Genomic DNA, 20,182 nt, shown 5'->3' on the forward strand with positions numbered 1-20,182 from the left:
CTCCAATGTCTGTCTAGAATTTAAGACTTGTATGATACTTGTGTATATTTATTGACACTCTTTCAAAATATTTTATGTGAATTGATTCCGATAAATATGTATATTTATTTATTATATTGTAGATACATTTCTACTAAAAGTACCATGACAGTTTGTCTCAAGGCGACACCTATGGTCAAAGTTATCAGTATATTACAATACAGTTGTTATATATGTATGTACAATACAATAGCATCATCTGTGGAAAAATTCGTAAAATCAGAAATTAGATATACTACGAATTTTCAAGAAGCTCATTCTACAATGTAGGTAAGCATGTTTTATTTTAACAATCTACGAATTCGCAAGAAATTTCGAGAATTTGCAAGTAACTGAAGGATGCCGATTTTATTGGACCCGTCACAACAATTCAACTATAAAAATCGGAAAATTACAAAATTATACGGTCGATATGGGTTTTCACCAGCAGCATAGATCAGTGATAAGCCTGTAATTCTTTCAACTGAATGGTCACAGGTGCTATTCCTGGCCCGGTGTTGCAACCACAGGTCCTTGTATATGCGAACACAGGTCCATCGTTTCTTATCAAAGTTTGCTTAGTTATTTGATTTCATTGAAACGGTTACAAAAAATAAGCGACCTTGTTTCTTTTGAAATTCAAAATCTTAGCATCTCGAATTGCCTGATTTATAAAATTCTGCAGAAATGTTCGTCAAATTAATCTAGAGATGTGTCAATTATGCTCTGTTCATTGTTTGTCGATGTTTATGATTGACGGGAAGGTTCATTGAGCTTACCTATTAGTTCGGAACCTAACTTAACCCAATCAGTTGCGTATATAATCAATTTATTGCGTATATTTGAACTTTATCTACTGATAAACAGTAATATAACCAGGGGGCTACGAAAGTGTACATAAAATTTTAATATTTAATCGTTTCATTTAATCTTATTTCATATGGATGGTAACGGATCAGTATGTTTCTTAAAAGACTTTACTTTATGTACAAAAAATGGAAAAAAATTGGAATAGTATCTATAAAATGGTGAATATGGGTTCAATTTTTTATGAAGGTGAAATGAAACCATCTAAAATGGGATGAAAAATATTCTGTTCAATCAAACAGTAATAAAATGCAATAAAATGATTTCATACATAGAAGTATAATAAAAATTTAATGAGGTCTATTATTAAAAAGTGTAATAATGCCGTATAATTTATATAACAAAATATATTAGTCTGGCTTTGGATACTTAAAGACTAGAAATTAAATTTGTGTAATATAACCTCTTACAGAAGACGAGAAATAGTTGTAAAGAAGTCGTCAAAGAATTTATCGCCAGGTTAGGTACGTAGGTAGCCGTGGCGTTTTATTATGAAAATTGCTCTCCTCACGTAAAAGAAGGCAAGGAGAGAGGCACCGGGAAGAGGGGGGAGGACCGTTGAAAATTTCCAGCCAAATTCGCCGGCGTCGAGGCGTAACTATACGTATTTGTGTGTATTTAAGGTGAAATTAGACTTCGCCGAAGGAACGCAATAACGCACGCGGAAATATTCTTTGCATTGCGTGAGCGGCCATATCTGAAATTTTCAAATGAAAAGCGATTGTATTTCAACGTAATTGCCCACCGCGTGGAAAACTCGACGCGGCGGGGAAAATTCGACGCCGGAAAACTCGGCGCGCGTCCAACGACGTACAACACCAACCCCACCTCCCACACATACACACACCCTCACTTCAAACCCACAACATTCCCTTTTACCAGTAGGCAATAACAATACCGAGGTGAAATGAGATCCCGGTTCACGAAAAAATATCCCGCAGGAATGAAAACTCTTGACCTTCATACATACATATGAGTTTTCCAAGAATTATCAAAATCCATCAGCTGGAAAACGCATACGCGACTACATACCTGAGACGCTACTTGTCTAAGCGTACTAAACTATAAAGCTAAAGTGATATTTTCGTCGGCAAAAGGTGTCCAGACAAGGTTTGCGAGCGGTTAGGGGGAGCTATATTGTCGTCTAAGCTTTTTCGTCTATAGTGAAAAATCGATGGGATATGTATGTATGTATGAATGTATGTATATGGCTCGGGTTAAATGAGGCATTCTCAAAAACGCACCCCCTGAGAGTCAGTTCGGATCAGCGACGTAGCGAAAACGTCGTCACTTACGACGCTTGGGACCTGAAAAAGACCCCTGTAAAGACTTGAAATATAAGAGAACTTCTTTTATTTATTTTTATTATGAAACTTATAAAGTAAAAGTATAATGGATATTGACAAAATTGAACGATATGACATCATATTTCAGTAATCGAATCTATGTATAAATATGAATATATACATATATGTATATTGAATCTTTTATCGCATGGAAACAAACCCACCCAGTTAAAGTAAATAGAGTTCATCGATTAGGCCACTTTCAAATATAGCGGTCCATATGAATAATTGAAACTTAACGTATATATGTATGTAATTATAATAAATTTATTTCGATATTAAAATGAATTACTTCAAAATCAGAATCTATTAGCAATATAAGCCTCTTACATACACATAAGTGACTGACTAATACCTTACATACTGTATTATTGATCAAATATAAATCTTAAAGGATGAATATATCATATATTTAATAATTTATACAGTGAAGATTTGGCTTTAGACATACGTTTGTATGATTAGAAAATCAATTCGGTTGGCAGTTTAAATGGTAATATATGTACATACATATGTATAGCTTCGATATTCCAACACGAAGTATGGAAAATTTCAAACTTAAACTACCACTTGACCTTTAGCAGAAGGCAATAGACATGGACCAGCAACCTTCCTTTTGAAGCACCCTGTGCTAAAACGAATGCATGGTAGCTGACGCAAGCGTCTCTGTAACGAACCGGATAGGGGATGGGAATTTACTAGAGGGCGAACAAGGGTAGGTATAAGGGGGAGGCGAAAGCTCTACGTGTAAATATTGAAAGCGTTCGAGGTCCAATAGCAGCGGCAGGTTCCTTTTACTGAACTAATAAAAGAAATATGACATCCATTACGGTGCAAATATTCCGCGCAAACACCGCTGTCCACCTACATATGCGCCGTTTCATCTCATTTCGCGACCGAACTGAAACTCGGAATAATTAATAGAAACCGCACACTGTAGAATCATCGATCCGAATCGATCTGTGACACTTCCACGCTCGAATTAAATGCAGTCTGGGGAGAATTTCAACGATATGTGTGTGTGTGTGTGTGTGTGGGTGGGTGTGCGAATGCGGCTTTGTTCTCTAGTGTTTTAATTGCATTCAGAGCACAGACCGCAGAGATCGAAACTGCGAAGTTGGAAGTTGGCGCGGTGTTGGAGAGAGAGACGCGAGAGAGCAGTTAGGTTCTAGCCGGTTAGAAATAAACCGGATACGCTAATTGTCGGAAAGAATACGACCGCGAAAAGCGCCGAAAGCTCGGCGAAACTTTCGACACGGTCGTAAGGTAAATTTGCGGGCGGGAAAACGCGGCCAAAGTTAAGATAAACATTATGGGAGTCTGTGCGGAATATCCGCGGCGAAAGACCGAACCGTCTCGTAGATGCGAATTATCCTAACACGCTGCTCTTCATAATCAGATCGCTGGCGATAGTCCTCATAGGAGTTGGGAATTGTTTCTACGGCGATGATTTGAGAAGAAAACTCCGAAGCAGCCGACTTTTTCTCGTGCCGATTTTCTTTGTATATAAGAAAGTAATATCGAATTAAAACGCACACACACAATATTGAAAACTTAAAATAATATTATGCCTATTTTCAATACTACATATGTATATGTATATACATTTCAATAAAACGCATTAGTTGAGGTGAAGCTTCTATGGCATGAGAGTGAATGTTATGGAAAGTGCACGCTGTTCCATTCTAACCTGAAATGTTGTACCTATACATATTTTATTTTTACATAGATATATACCAGGAAGGCTTGACCCTAATGCACCTTCCTGGAGAATTAATTATAAACAATGAAGAATTTTATTATTAGATCAATCACTGTATTTCAAGAAGCTGAAGAACACGAAATAACAATTCATTAATTAATCCACTGACACATCTATGGATTTAGATTATGTACATAATTTTTAGAAATTATACACACAATAAATACAGGAGATTTGTGATAACAGGATGATTTTTGAGGAACCATTTCAACAATGATCAGATAAAATTGGCAAATTCTGATAAAAAACGATCGATTAAACTATATTTTTTAATAATAGTTTATTAAAAATGAGAAGAAAAAATACACGACTCTTGTTGATCAGCTAAGATGATCTGACCAATATAACTTTTAATGAGTTTGTTAACGAATGTTAAATGTTAAGAGTTTGTTAAATTTTCTGTAGCTTCATGTCGGAAAAATAAGATTACTTCAATGCTAGCTAACCCCTGTAGGCTGGTAAGATACATATCAAAGCAACCTGAATAGTGGAAGGAGAATATTTGGACAGGCAGGAATGTCACTGAACTATCAGATTGAAGCTAATAGAAAGCTTGGAATGAGAATTAGCAACGATTTTCTCGTAACACATTTGGAAACAGAATTGCCTATTATTAAGAAGTTTTACTGTGCGATCAACAGCAGACAGAGTGCTTTGAAATCTTTGTGACGATAGCGTGAAGATGTTTCTAATAAAATATTTGAATACATTCATCCTTTTTTCAATGTTCTTCAATTCGAACGTTTATAAAATTATTCCTTTTTATCAATATCGTATAAAAAGTCAAGTTTTCTTATCGTAAATAACTATCACTAATTAATGGATAAAAATAAAAAATTGTCAGAATAACTACAGGTATTCCTTTATCGTTATTATAAATATGAAGTGAATAATTCGAAATTATTTACACTAATATTACAAAAAATATGATCAGAAGTGTGGAATTATTTTTCAAGAAATGAAACATGTAGCTGTATTTGAATGTGTGTTTATACATTCGTATAATAAATTCATATTGGATATTCAATCGCTGACGATCACACAGTATTTGAAAATGATCAATTTTAAATTGCTTTTGATAATTTTAATTTAGTATAGTGATACCGAAACTACCTCGGAAACTTAAATAACGTTCAAAATTAATATTATTATTTTTATTTGCATACACAATAGTATTGAAAATGGTAATATTGTAAGAAAAGTTAAAATAATCTAAAGATACAATAAACAATATAATTAACGTTTAAAACCTCAGTATGAAAAGTTTAATAGCAGTCATTTAAAAATCAACCTCAAATATAGTTCTATTGAAACTAAAATAAACGCTTTTCATATAAAAAAGCAATTTAAAGACACAATCAACGAGCTAGAAAAATATATAAATACAACGTGATTTTAATTAAAAAAAACCCATTCAGACTTTCAAATTTTAAAATGAACTGACAATATCGTTAAATATTCTGATTTTAGCTCTACACACTATCTTCGAATAGATTGAGTTGCCATTTTATTCTATCTTCTATGCAGGTATACATATATTCCATTTTAGAATACGTGTACATATATACATACATATGTATATTCGGGGAGAGACCGCACGTTAATCTTCCAGGAAATGTGTAACGATTTCTAGGAACGTGCGCGATCCTTTGTGTGTACAGGTGGCCAGGTAAAATATTGATACAAAATTTGATAAATTTAAAAGACAAACAAGGTCCACTTGTTTACAATGATTTCGGCACGAGCGTAACTTACGCACAAACACAACCCAAAACCACCCCTCCCGAAACCAGCGGAAAACCATAACAATAAAAAGCACATCGATGCGTAAGCTTAAAATTCACAGACTACAAAACAAACAGACATCATTTATTAGTCACTAGGAGCTATGAAGGTTTTTAGAGAATACATATACATACAATACATATATTCCGGAGTTTATTTAGTTTCGAAATTAAATTTGCTTGGGTCACCCCAGCGTAAGAGTGGCAGACTTCAAAACCGCCGCTATCTTTAGGGGGAGGCTGCGATTCGAATAAGTCTGCTGCGGTGCGAGACTTCGCATATTAATTGACATTAGCTCGTGTCGTCGCTTCGCCAGCGCTTGTCAAACTATGCAAAATTTTCAGTCCAATTCTACCGGGTGAGAAATTAATTAAGAGATTTTTTTTCGGCCGTTCGCTCTTCAGCGTATAACGAAATTTGCAAAGAGCGTGTTGCGGAATGCATCACGTGCGACGCGTGCTGCACGTACGGTGCAAGTGCAAAGGCGTACGTTATTCGAGGCACGAACGGTGATAAAAAAATAAAATAAAAGTCATTTAATATTCAGGAACCGCTTTGAAATCCATTACGAGCTCGGGAATATTTTGGAAGACAATTTTTTGCACTTAAAATTAAAATTTTGAATTAAACACACTACATATTATGGAAAAATTCATTCTAAGCAACGTTACGTACAGTTTTATACATATAAGTTTGCTAGTTACTACATATATATGCAAATGTTATTAGTGAATAAACTAGAAGATTCTATTACAGATTTTTACTAATTTCCTAATTAAACAATTAGATACTATGTACGATTACAGATTAATGAATCATAAGTATTTTGCTTTAGATCGACCTCAAAGAATCTTCAAATTAAGTTAAAAATTTATTACGAAAAAATTAAATATTAAATAGAATAACGGAAATATTTTTAATAGTGAAAGAAATAAAAAACGTGTGAAATGGATGGTAATTAGACAAAGCCTTTATATTAGAATAAATCGATTGTAAGCGTACCCCATGTACAATAAAACACATTTAATAATCAAAATACAAATATAAACTTAAATCTCAATGATAAAATCTCAAATCGAATTGATAAAATAATCAACAAATATTTAACAAAACCCGTTAATTTGTATATTGCAAAATTGTTTGCGTTTAATTTGTCCAATTTCTTCGAACCTTTTTAATAAGATGTCATATTATTATAATTTTTAATTTATGCCAGAAAGGCCTAATAGGTAACCCCAATGAGCCTGCCTGGCCAGAAACATTGTACAATTAATACAAGTATTATTAGTATTATTATATCAATTAACACCTACAGAGACATCTATGATTAAAATTATAAATTTGCAGCATTTTATACAATTCAGCGAAATTTGAGATTGCTAAAAACTAGAGATTTGCTAGAAGGTTGCCAATTTCTTGGAACCGTTTCAATGAAAATCAGATAAATTGGCAAACTCCGATAGGAGACGATCAACCTGGTCTCACCAAACCAAGGTCTGGCCAGCAGAAACCAGTGGGATTTGAACCCGTGACCACTTTGTTCAAAACATTATATATGCTAACCACTAGTCTAGTGTGAATATGTCAAAATTTTCAGTACAAAACAAATAAAAACAAACAAAATGATACTAGAAATAAATTCTAAACAATCGATGTACACTGAATAACGTTTGAAATTGATATTTCAAATGTTACAACGACTATAAAACGTTCAGAGTTTCGAACCTTCATACACCGAAACAAAATTAACTAATAACGGAACGCTTCGATATGACAGAATCAATTTGTTTTGATGTGTACGATTTCGCATCGCACTGAAAACTTGCAGATAGAACCAACAGACAGTATAAAGACTCATTTTCACAAATTCAATTAACGAAACATTGGAACGGGGAATATTTTATTCACTTAAGTTTTCCAATACACATACATATATATAAATGTGAAAGTACATAGTAGATATTTTGCCGATGAAGACGGAGCAGACGGCGTGTTCATCCGTGACAGTTATAAAAATAAATTATGACCTTTTTGTCTATAAAAGATCGCCCCCGAAGGCTAATAACCATCATTGTAGACCAGCTGGCTACGAAAATAGTACGATGCTAATATAGGCAAATTTATGATCATATAGGCCGCAACGATCCGCGTCGCAAAATAGCAATTTGTTATATAGACATTGACAGAGAGCGAGGGAGAGAGAGAAAGACCTTTTCGTATATTTCAATATGCATCAAATACTACGTAAGATCGCTAAAATCCTACGTACATATGTACATTATACATATATTAAATAATATAAAACCTAATACGTTTACGTAAACGGAATGCGGCGGAAATACCGACAATTATAAAACCAAATTTTAGTACATAAAATGTCCATACAAGAATTTTTAAATACAATAAATCAATTAAAAATATCATTCAATTTATATTATAAGAATATTTTTGTAAAATATCAAAAAAAACTTGCTATAAAATGAATATTGAAAAAAAGCATGTTAATGAACAGTAATTGGCCGGTCGGCGTATGGATAATGTTATATTCAAATTTTTTTATAATATATGTATAAAAAAATTAAAGTTTTTATTTAATATGTAATGGTAGGACTTAGAATTTAAGAATGTTTGATTAAATTGTGTAAAATAAATAATTTGACAAAATTCGTCGATATATCATTTGCGCCCGTTTATCCGCCGCACCTATTACGAACGCATTCGAACGCCTTGAACGACCGTCGGATTTTCAGCATCGGTTCGCTGAAATTCCGACGTCACCACAGAGACATCGTGGTCTGTATGTGAGTAATGTAATAACATCAATCTTGGGTATTTCCCAAGGCGTTCTTAATTGCGTATTGTATTTGTTCTCCTTTATGCGGAAGTGCGTGACTCGCTTTCGTAGCAAAGTGCGCGCGCCCTCCGCGGACCGAAAGCTCCAAAACAAACGACACAACCTTTTTTTTTGAAATTCCCACCCTTCTCGACTCTCAACCCCTCTTCCCAAGTCGGCGTCGGATAAAAGCTCGGCAACAAAAGAATTTACTTAAAAAAATACTGGCCTGCACGCACACACACCAGCATGCGTATGGAGAGTAATGAACGCGCTATGTATGTATCCAAGTACATTCTTTAAATTCAACTAAAGAATTTAACTAGTCACGTAGGTACTGCTATAATAATAATAAAATAACATAAAAAAAATACAGCACGATATGAAATTTTATAAAAATCGTTAAATTTGTGTGAAACATAATACATTTTAATCGGGACGTTTATATTTTTTTAATAGAGTCGCACTCCATAATTTAATTTTTATGGCACTTTAAGCGTCCATCGCCGATTCCCAACAATTTTAAAGCGAAAATAATAAAATTAGTGCGAGGCAAACGGAACCATTATTCTTGATTTTTTTCTTTAAATAAAATCTGAGATAAAAAAAGTTTAATTATATACGGGGGAAAAAAATCTCTCGTATAAATTTTGACAATTAATTAAGGACTCGACGAACGAGATAGGCTTTCATAATTCGCTGCGAAAATATCTCCCCGGTGTGCCCGAATTCGAATAATTCTTTCAATTACCCGCAGCCTTTTCGATTTTTGTAATAATTAGATGCTCAAAGTGGGGGAGGGGGGATGAACTTTATAGGACCCAGTTCGCTGTGGCCGGATGCAGTAAAATTTTTCATTTTGGAGCCGCTGACTATTAAAGGAAATTTTATCGCCGCCACTGGTGGGAATATAGAACACTTGCTGATTTTTTTTTTCATTTTTTTTCTACACCCGTCGAGAGAAAATTGACTTTATACCTAATGCGGGTGAAATTTTCCGAATCGCTTTTCAGAGCCGGGGGAAGATTCGTCCGTTTATTCGCGCGGCACGAAAACGTAAGCATTTTTCCGCTGGAAATTTATAAGAAATAAATTGCTTTTGCTTAGTTTTCCCCGCCCGGCCCCGTTCATTTTAACAATGTATTCATGACAAAGCCTCATTAATCAAAGAATAGGAGCACTTACCCTTCCAAAGTAAAATAAAAAAAACGTACGAACGCGAAGAAAAGATCACTCATTCAATTAATAAAAGCGCGCGTATTCCACCTTCGATAGTATCTATAATATATTCCGAAGACGAATCGATACACAACAGACAAAAGTCAAGCCGATTTCTGAGATACACTTTAATTAATTCGAGCATACATTAGCATAATTAAAATTGTGCTCGGCGGAAAGTTTGCTCGTAGGCGGCTGAGGCCCATTGGTAAATCAATCACACGGCCTTTTGTATCCATCTATATTCCGAGGGGATGTTATCGGAATCATTCATTTCAGTTGGGATATTGTTTTGGTTCTAGTTGGTATTCAGCTGTTGCGTCGCTCCAGTCTCCCTACTGGGCGAAGGGGTGGAAGGAAGGGTGTGTTTTGAATACACGTGCGGGGGGTGGGAAACAACCCGATCCAGACGGAGATGAAGTCGGAGCGAGAACGGGATGAATACAAGTGAGGTGGCTGTTTAGATACTTTGGACCGTGAACTTAAATAATAAGCGCCTGATTAAAATCGAACGTCAAACAACCAAGACAAATTTAAAATACTGAAAAAATCAAAGAACCATTTCAAATAATTAAATTTGATAATATTTTTTAAATTTTTACTCCCATATCTTTAGAAAAAAAAATTAACAATATTCTATAGATTTATAATGAAAAGACTTGCATATAAAAAAAATTGCAATAAAAATTGGTTAAAATAATTTCAAAAACAAATAGAATTTTTCACTGAAATTCAATATCTGGTAAAACATAAATTTTTTATTTTTGGAATCAAAGATGTCATTATTTGTATATGAACTTTACTCTTAAAAATGAAATATTTGGTTATCATTTCAACTTGAAATTCGTGTGATCATTCTCTAGATTCGGTGTAAGCATGTGAAGGCTCAAATCAGTAGTTGAAGGCTCAAATTTGTTCAGATAAAATACTTCCATTTTGAGGCGTAAAATCTTAATAAAAGTGATGAATTCTGGTTGAGACTGAAAATGATACCAATTTGAATAGTATTATTTTAAAATCTACTATGCTAAAACTTGAAATACTGAACTTTATTATGAAAAAAATAAAAATTACGCTTATGTATTATGATAAAAAAAGAAAAAAACTACTCGTTGAAATATTTAAGATTGAAAATAATTAAGTAAAAATATTGTTCTTAAGAATAAGTGTTATAACTTCCCGAAATACTGAATTATGAAGATTGAAAATGGCATTATTAAAAAGCTATAATCTATTTATATGTATGTACCTATATATACTCTCTATACATATGTACATATATGAAGTTACCGAAATTTTTCATGGCGAAGATAATTAAATTGAAATAAAATACATAATACTTCTGCAATAAGCTATCGCTAGGGACACGTTTTGGGGAAATCAGCTAATTTCTTACGTCGAAAACGACGAGGCGATTTATTTTTGCGGCCGCGCGTTAAATTTGAATTAAACGCGTCCACAAGGATCGTTTCTCGGAGATTTAAACCGGCAATAAAGGAGAATTTAATTTTCGTCTCAAAAATTCTGCAGAACGGCCAGAGGGAAGAGGGTGGTAGTACGAGTTGGATTAAAATTATTAATGCGACGGCGTTCAACTATTTTTAAAGCTAGAAAATTGAAATAGAATTCGCGCGCACAAGCCCATTACTAAGCGAATCTTCCTCAAGGATTATACTGCGCGCCGGGACTTAATCCAGGCCATTATATTAGTCCGCCGACGGGGAAAATTCGCGAAACGGACCCGGTCAGCGATAAGCGGCGAAAGCCAACCGCGTTTTTTCTTTTTCTTTTATTATCATCATTTTTTTCCTTCTCCGCCGATTAACGACGATAAAGGGCGAGGCAAAAGCGTGTAAATCTGATATCGAAAAAAGTTTCCGACTGCGTATTGGGCTTTAGAAGTTAACTTATAAGCTATTGACTGTATCGTTTGCTGTATTATTATTTTTGAGAGATTTAAGTTTTAATTAAATTTCGGGTTCAACGAGTGCGATACGTAACTTGGAAATCCGATTCAATTACCGATGGACCCAACAATTCTGGGAGCATTAAAAACTTTCAGTTTCTTAAACGCGTCGGGTAGGTTCAAGTATATACCCTCTAACTAAAAGTTCAAATGTATCAAAAAACTAGAAAAAATCTTTCTAAATTCAATGGGAATCACATTAAAAATGCAACAGTGAATTTTACAACATTAATAAATGTTTTCTATGATAATTTACAGCTTTCAATTTAAAGCAACACAAATTAGAGATAATTATCTCTTGGTACCTAAACTACACTGATTTTGAAAGGAGTAAAGTTCCGTTTTTTTTTCATTTTTATTTATAATTCGAATTCTTTTTTTTAATGAAAAATGACTTTCAATTTCTTCTTTCTGAAATAGTATGATAAAAATAAATGCAAAAAATTAAAATTACACAGTGGCATGCCATCATTAGACTAGAGGGATTAAGCTCAGCCCCCACAATCCTTTACCTTAAATTTAAAAATATCAACAATTCAATGACAATAAATTAAAACCGTTGCCCATATTTATATTTTTCACTCAGATTAGTTAAAAATCAGAATCGGCCCTACCAAAGGTAGTGGATTGTTATGGTATGGCCCGCTGTGTCGTTCGACAAATCATTCAGAAGATTAAGTTTTAAAGACAAACAAAACGTAATTAAGGAAGGTAGGCAACATATGATATTTCTGTTAACATAAAAATGAAAAATTGTACTCTTCATTTCAAGACAGATTATTATAATTCAAAAACTAAAACTATATTTTTTTTTATCCATACGCAGTCCCCTATTTTATAAGTCTCGGCACGCCACTGAAATTACATATATTATATGTCATATGAATTGTAATATTTAAATTTTAAAGATATTCACATATGAATGAATGTTCAAATATACATATGTAGATTAAGTATGTAAGTACGTTCAGATGTAGCTCTATAGATAGACTCAAACGGTCTTTTAAATATCATTTGAGAGATTGTGAGTGAAACATAAGTTTAATCAATAGATCATAAATACGTTATGGTGTAGGACTATGGGTTATTCAGTATGTTAGGGGAGTGGTTGAGCACCCTTTGATGTGTTTCAGTTTGGTGTGTTAATTAAGAGTGAAAAGCACTGAAGAGACTTACCGGTCCGAACTGCTCAAAGTAGTTCTTGACGTCCTCGAGTGTTGTGGGCGCCGACAGCCCGCCTACAAAGATTTTCTTTGTCCTGGTAACCATCTGCAACAGGGGAGAAAAGAAAAGTAAAGAAAAGAGTCTCGGTTGAGGAAAGCCTTTCATCGCTGATTACCGCCTATCCCGCTAGCTCTCTACCCCATCCCGTATCCCCTTTCCCGTGCCTCATCCGTCGACGTAAAAAGTAGGCCCCTTTTTTAATCAAATATTTCTGGTCTTTTCATAATGACGAACGAAAAAAAAAAAACCAAGAAGGAGAAAATGGCGAACGGTATCGTGCCAATTTGTACACATCGGCCAACCAATCAGTGACGAGAGCTGACACGTTTTTTCACCGAACAAAAAAGTGGACTAAAAGAATATAGCGGCATCTTTCTCAATAAAAGCCGATGAATTATCATCAAGATTCATTCGATAAAAGCATAAACGATCAGAATTAATAATATGAATATATATTTGCTTAATAAATATACATTGCATTAGTAAAATTGAACGAACTAATATCACGCTGATTATATATATTAATATCACACCGCGAAGGCGCTTTAATGTAAAGAAACCTATTTTTTTATAAGGAATATATTATTTACACATTTGAATTTATATATTTTGAAATCATTTCCCGTGTAACCCATCAACGCGTAACCACCAGTTAATTACAAGTAAAAACATACATATAAACGGCAATAGGGTACATCGACTATTTGATAGATTGTACTCATTGCAATATTATAATATTCAATTTTATATTAACGTTGAAAGTGTCTATTTGTTTTGTTTAAATTTTGAATTTGCTCATACAAAGCGGAAATCTAATTGAAATGTCAAAAACAGATGAGGATACAAACACAGATACCATTCAATCGTACGATTTAAATTATACAAATGTAAAATACGCACAATTTTAAGACATTTCACAATCAAATAATCGTTGAGAATGAAAATTGAGAATAATTTTATTGAAAACATTATTCAAAAGTCATCCCCACGGACACGTGAGCGAGAGCCAGACGAGGGTGAAGGTTCATGGCAAGTTCAAGGCTTCGAAGGCGCACCGGAAACGGAACCTCAAAAATAATTACGACTCATTAATAATGCAGTTCGTGGGAGGGGAGCACCGGTGAAAACGAGACGAAAGCGGGAGAGAAGCGAGTGCGTATTCGATTTTATATCACCTTGAGTCAAACAATTAACCGCTCCCACGGGGAAAACGGCTAGCCGTTTAAGAAGTTCGGATTAAAATTAAGCCGTCTCGAGAGCGGCTTGCGGTGCGGCCGACGTCCCGATATTTATGGGGGTCGGGTTAACGGGAGCCTTTCATATTGCCGGGGAAAACCCTTTTTTTCCCTCGGTGTTATTTCGAATCGGAAAAACGGAAACTCGCAAGAGCTCCGACCGCAAGTGCGGCGCGTAATTGAAAATTTCCGCGCATTTCCCAGGACTGATTCTCCGAAAGACGATGTAAAAACACGAATAAACAATCAAATCAATCGATTTGTATAAATAAGTAGTATTTATATTTGAAATGAGCAGATATGAATGAGTTTTCAGACAAATTAAACCAGTCTTAAAAAAAGGACCACTCCAGAATTGATACCCACAATTGATCTTCACACGTGTAATAAAAGTATTTTTAGAATAATTTTATATGAAATATTAATACATCAAAAGACATAAAGACGTGTACATGTACCGAAAAGTTTTAAAATGCGATCAAATGTCGATTATTGGATACTTGTCATACATGTCTTTTTTACATACCTCCTTTATTATAAAATATTGAGGTCGAATTTTTCTAATTAACATAATATAAAATGAAAAGAATGTTTAAATTTCCCAGTTAAAACGTTGTTTCAAGTTCATGTTTTAATAAAAATACTCATCATTAATACTATTTCTGTGAATATCTGTTCTCAGACGATGTAAAAAAGTACCGGATCTATAGAATATTTGGAATATTTCCTTAAACGACTCTTTTTTGCACATGAATTTTATTAAAAAAGCTTTTCAAGTGAATATGAAGTAAATAGAATATACTTGATTTGAGATATACATATGTATATTTATATAACTAATGCTTGACAAATATTTTTATAACACACATTCTTACATTAAGAAAGAAAGCGTCATTTCATTGTTTTTTTTTTAAATTTGTATTTCCCCATGATGTCATTACGGGGTTTAACAACATCCATGGATACATATATACATATTTATAGATTATAAATCTTGAAACCATATTAAAATGGTGGAGACATACTGGGTGGGATGGTTTTTTCCAATTCAATAAAGTAACAACGCTTCAATGACAACAATAAGAACGATCGATTTTTTTAAATATAACCAGCACCACTACAGATAGTAGTCGGAATAAATTCATTTCAATCAAAGTCAACCCAGAGGAATGAACCCGGGACTTTTTGATGGCTAGTATTATCGCAAATACCGAGCTTTGCTGTTGATTGTGCATGTGATTAGAATATTTTAAGTAATTCAAATTGAGTGGCTTTATGACTACTTTCTTGACTCGTAAAATTTCTGAAGATCGATCGACCCGAGACCGTTATATTATACGCAAACAAAATATTCGAAATTCAACGCGTTGGCCTTTTAAATCCGATCCGAACTCACACAATATTATGTTTATATAGAATTTAAAATAAATTTCCATGCGTCAGTTGGGTGTGATTAATGGAACGTCACGCGTACAGGAGAGGTCGAAATTGGCGCTTTCACATCGCGCGAGAGACAGAGTGTGTACAAGTGTCGGGCCATTGGCGCCAACCGCGATTATTTGAATTATTTGAACGTAAATAATGGCGGCCCAGATGCCACCGGCAGACAAATCAAGTCTGAAAGAACGCCTACCCGCTGAAAATGACAGAGAGCCTTCATGATTGATAATGACCATTGCGAAACGGAATGAGCGCGAACGAGGGGGGTTCATTTGCGAGCCGGCCTAATCTCTCTTTTCCACGGAAAAAGAGCGGGGGGTTTGAAATATTTTTAATATCAAAGAGACCCCACTCCCTCCTTTCCCACCTAAATGCTCAACTTCGAAGTGTGCTCAACTGCTGATATCGCATTTGCAAAAAAAGCTCGAAAAGAGTCTTTACGCCGAGGCCGCCTGAATGACGACGATAAGTACTACACTTACTCGACCGGTTATTCCCATTATTATAATGTGTTTTTTTAACTCTACTTTCTCATCGTCCAACGCTTCTCAATCGACTCCCTCGTCGTCGTATTGCAACGCTATCAATTAAGCGGAAGCGGTATTAGAGGATGCGCGCAAAAGTTTGTCCGCAGAGGAGAAAAATCCATCTCCATTTATTACGCGGCGGACGCGGAAAATTGACGTCGTTATAACGCGAAAAACTATTGTCGGGGAGGAAAAGCTTATTTTTCGACGGAAAATTCCAACGAGGAAAAACCTTAATCGCCTGATCCATCACGAACGTTTGCAAAGTATGATATTTCTATCGCATTCAATTAAAACGATTAAACCATTTTTTCCCTAAGCAATTAGGTAATACATACATACATACATACATATATGGGCCAAATTTTTACACCAATATTTCAACGTATAAAATGAAACTTTAAGATAAGATTTTCGAATCTTTCATTTAAGATTAAACTTTAAACACGTAAATTTGAATATGTGCATTTTTAAAATAATCAACAACTCTATCACATTGGCACTTTTTAATGGTGATAACTAGCTTTTAAGGGATGTAGAGATAAAAAATCTCATTATTACAAAAAATATACAACTTTCGGTCAACCTAAACTTTATAACGAAACGACTACTACAATTTTAAGCAATACAAAGTATCGGTGTGAATAAGTAGTATTTGAATATCTTCAAACTGCCCACTTACACTGACAGGTACATTTATTAAAAACCGTGAAAATGTATATCGATACTGAAAACAAATCGTTCAAAATTGTAGTAGAATTTTCGTACGATCACAAAATTTCCAATTAAAAATAAAATAAGGTTCAAACTTGATTTGTATATGAGAGTCAAACATTTCGCAAACTAATCGCTAATTAACACCTAACTGAAAAGCCCAGTCAACACTGTCATTAGATCAAAAGGTATCAGCGCAGACACAAAGCACCAAACCGACACCCCCTAGGCGCCCTATTGTAGGTTTATATTATGATTTAATTAATTCGCACGTTAACGACGAGCGTTAAATTGAAATACAATATATTATATTAGCGAAAGAAGCGAATGCAAAGTGTCAAATATGTGTGTGTGGGTCATCGTCGTATAGAAAAGCCACTTTGGCGATATTGTGGCCGAGCCCTGATGATTTTACGACCCGGAGTCATTAGTCGACAGGGTGGGGCGACCGACCGATGGTCTGCGTGCTTAATGCGTTTTTAATGTTGATTAGCGACCCGTCAATGAAAAGTGATAGTTCGAGACGTCCGAGTACATCTTCGACGGTCGTGGGGGATGGGGGTTTTCTGCAAGAATAAATCTCATCTTGGCGGTGGCGTCGTTTTTCCGACGGTGATTTTCCTCATGGACGCGCCATACGCGTTCGCGCGCGCGAATAGAGTTTTTCCTCCATTTTCCATCCCTCCCGGATCCCTTTGCTTCCTTCCCACAGGCTGGCTTCGTCGCGAGAGCCTCCGACGTCGGCAAAATGATGTTAGACGAACGAGGGATTGCATACGAATTTTTCGAAATCGAATGTGTCAAATCGCGAACGAAATACAAGCCGTTGAAAAGTCTATACCAGTTTTCTTTATATAAACGGATAAATATTCAAAATACAAACCAAAACAAACAAAATATTTAATAATTTCAATGACGTTCACAGAGTAATTGGTTACAAGGATGAAGTAAATGAATCTTTCATAAAAATTTCATATTTACTTAGTACTATGCGTAAACAGGTTTGATTTATAGAAATAAAATTAATTGATTTAGATGACAAGCTGTAGCAAAATGGAATGTAAATTGTGTCGTCATAATTATATAAAACGAAAATATACAATCATTATGTCTATAAGGAGGACATATTTATTTATACAATTTATGCAATTAAGCGCCGAATGGCCGACAACTCGCCGTGAATTAAATACGCACTCTTCGCAAACGATGATGATGAAGCAAAAAAAAAAATAATAATAAGGTGAAAAGAGCGAATGATAAATATTTAAAATTACTTTTGAATAAATCACAAAAAATAACGGAAGTGAGATTCTTTTAAAATAATACCGTATCGGATTGAAAAGGATCAACGAAGAATCGAAGAAATAAAATATCTCCGATATCCATTTCCGGGCACCGGCAGCCGGAGAGAGGGGACGACTAGGCGAAGGCTCATTTGCATAAAACTGAACTGAAGAGGAAAGCAAATAAGAAAATCTATACAGTTAATTGATTCAAAGGGACGACGAAGCCGGGTTTCAAGAGTGGAAAATGCCGGGCGGGAAAATCGAAGGGGGGGCGGGGGAGAACAAAAGAGATTTTCGGCACGACCCCTCCTCCCGTCCTTCACATCGCACCCGACCTCTCCATCTGGTATAAAGCAAATAAAAGAACGTTTCGAAAAGAAATTGTGAATCGTCCCGTAGAGGTAGTCATAGTAGTAGTACATAGTAGTAGTAGGTGGCAAACGGAGGCGGCAAAGTGGAAATTCAATAAGATTTAAGCTACCTAATAGAAATTGGGGATAAACGGGCGCCGAAAACGTGCCCGCTGCCCTTGCAAACCAAATTAGAATGAAATATAAATGAAACACGGTGGAGCAGGGGGATGAGAAGTGAAGGTTTTGGGGGTGGAAGGAACGAAGAAGAAGCCACGAGAGTGCTGGGACTCGCGGCCGACCAGAGGTCTTAATGAGAGTTTGGAGGGGCCATTAATAGCGCTCATTAATAGTTCCCCTCCTTCACTTTCTCTCCCTCCCATTTTCATCCCACAACCCATCCTCGACACTAAACGCGTTAATAATTAAACCGTGTAGTACACAGACTCACGTCCGATAATTGCACAGAACTATTATATCTTAAGTCGTTAAGAGCACACACACACATGCTGATATGAAGGCTTTGTTGAAACTGTTTAGCGGAATTCAAATTCTCCTAGATAATGTGCTAACGAAAGCAAAACGACGGGATTTGAATTGTATGTACATACATATGTATCTATATGTATGTATGTTTAAGTTGGATGGAATTTGTGCACGTACTTTTGGCACGTCAGAAATATTCTTAGATAAACGTACAGAACGATTTGCAGCCTGTGTGCTTCATTTAATCTGAGAGTTGAACTCGATTTGAATTTGAAGAAAAGTTTCAATCAAACGTACAAAATTTTGGGACTTGAAAATTCTTGGAATTGGAGGTTATTTAAATTAAATCTACATATAGACTGTGGGCGAATTTTAAAGCCACATTTGAGTCAAAACGGCATAAGTCCAAATTTAAATCTTAAAGCTTATATCAATAGATATTTAAGCAAAAAACATCATACATCAACTTAAAATAAAGAGTCATCTTTATTAAATCACTAAATTTTGATTTATTCACATCATATATTATAAAATGATTCACTATATTTGACTATGTAGATTAAAGCGATTATCAAAAAATCTGAAAAACCGATACTTTTGATTTGATTTGAAGATTTGAAAGACAAGTTTATTTCATTTCTATCCATTATTGAAAGTGTTACTTATTTGAATTGTATTCTTAAAGCCAATTATAATGTACGCATGTAGATTATTTTAAAGAGATAATACTATATACATATAGATATGCATCATTTTGTAAATTGAGTTTTTAAATGCAACTCCGTCACGTTAACAAATATTCCTATAAATGTATTTGAAATCGTTTTCAATGATTTTTATTATAACAAATACTTATTTGTATATAAAATCATTTTAAATGGTTTTATTATCACAAATATACAAATGCGTATCATACGGATTAAAATGGTCAAGAAAACCATTTAATCACGTCAATTAACCATTTAATCCAAACTATCTCTTCATCTACTTTAATATTCATAATTCTATTATTAAATTATTATAATAATATTTTATTTTCAATATTTACATTTCGTTAATAATAAAATTAGGAAGAGCTCATAAGTACATATTGACGAATAATAATAATCCACAAACACTTTTCAA

At 34.6% G+C, this 20,182-nt stretch overlaps 1 protein-coding gene across 16 annotated transcripts in view; it reads right to left on the bottom strand.

The window, feature by feature from the left end:
* The window catches only part of Rbp6 (RNA-binding protein 6), a 1,062,622-nt gene that overhangs the window by 263,794 nt on the left and 778,646 nt on the right, over positions 1-20,182 (bottom strand). For all 16 annotated transcript variants that reach the window (XM_077443424.1, XM_077443421.1, XM_077443419.1 and 13 more), the window contains one exon: positions 12,972-13,064. In XM_077443424.1, the coding sequence (XP_077299550.1) occupies positions 12,972-13,064 (93 nt within the window). The remainder of the gene's footprint in view (positions 1-12,971; positions 13,065-20,182) is intronic.

Source organism: Arctopsyche grandis, chromosome 12 (assembly GCF_051622035.1).
Source record: "Arctopsyche grandis isolate Sample6627 chromosome 12, ASM5162203v2, whole genome shotgun sequence".
Classification (NCBI taxonomy): Eukaryota; Metazoa; Arthropoda; class Insecta; order Trichoptera; family Hydropsychidae; genus Arctopsyche; species Arctopsyche grandis.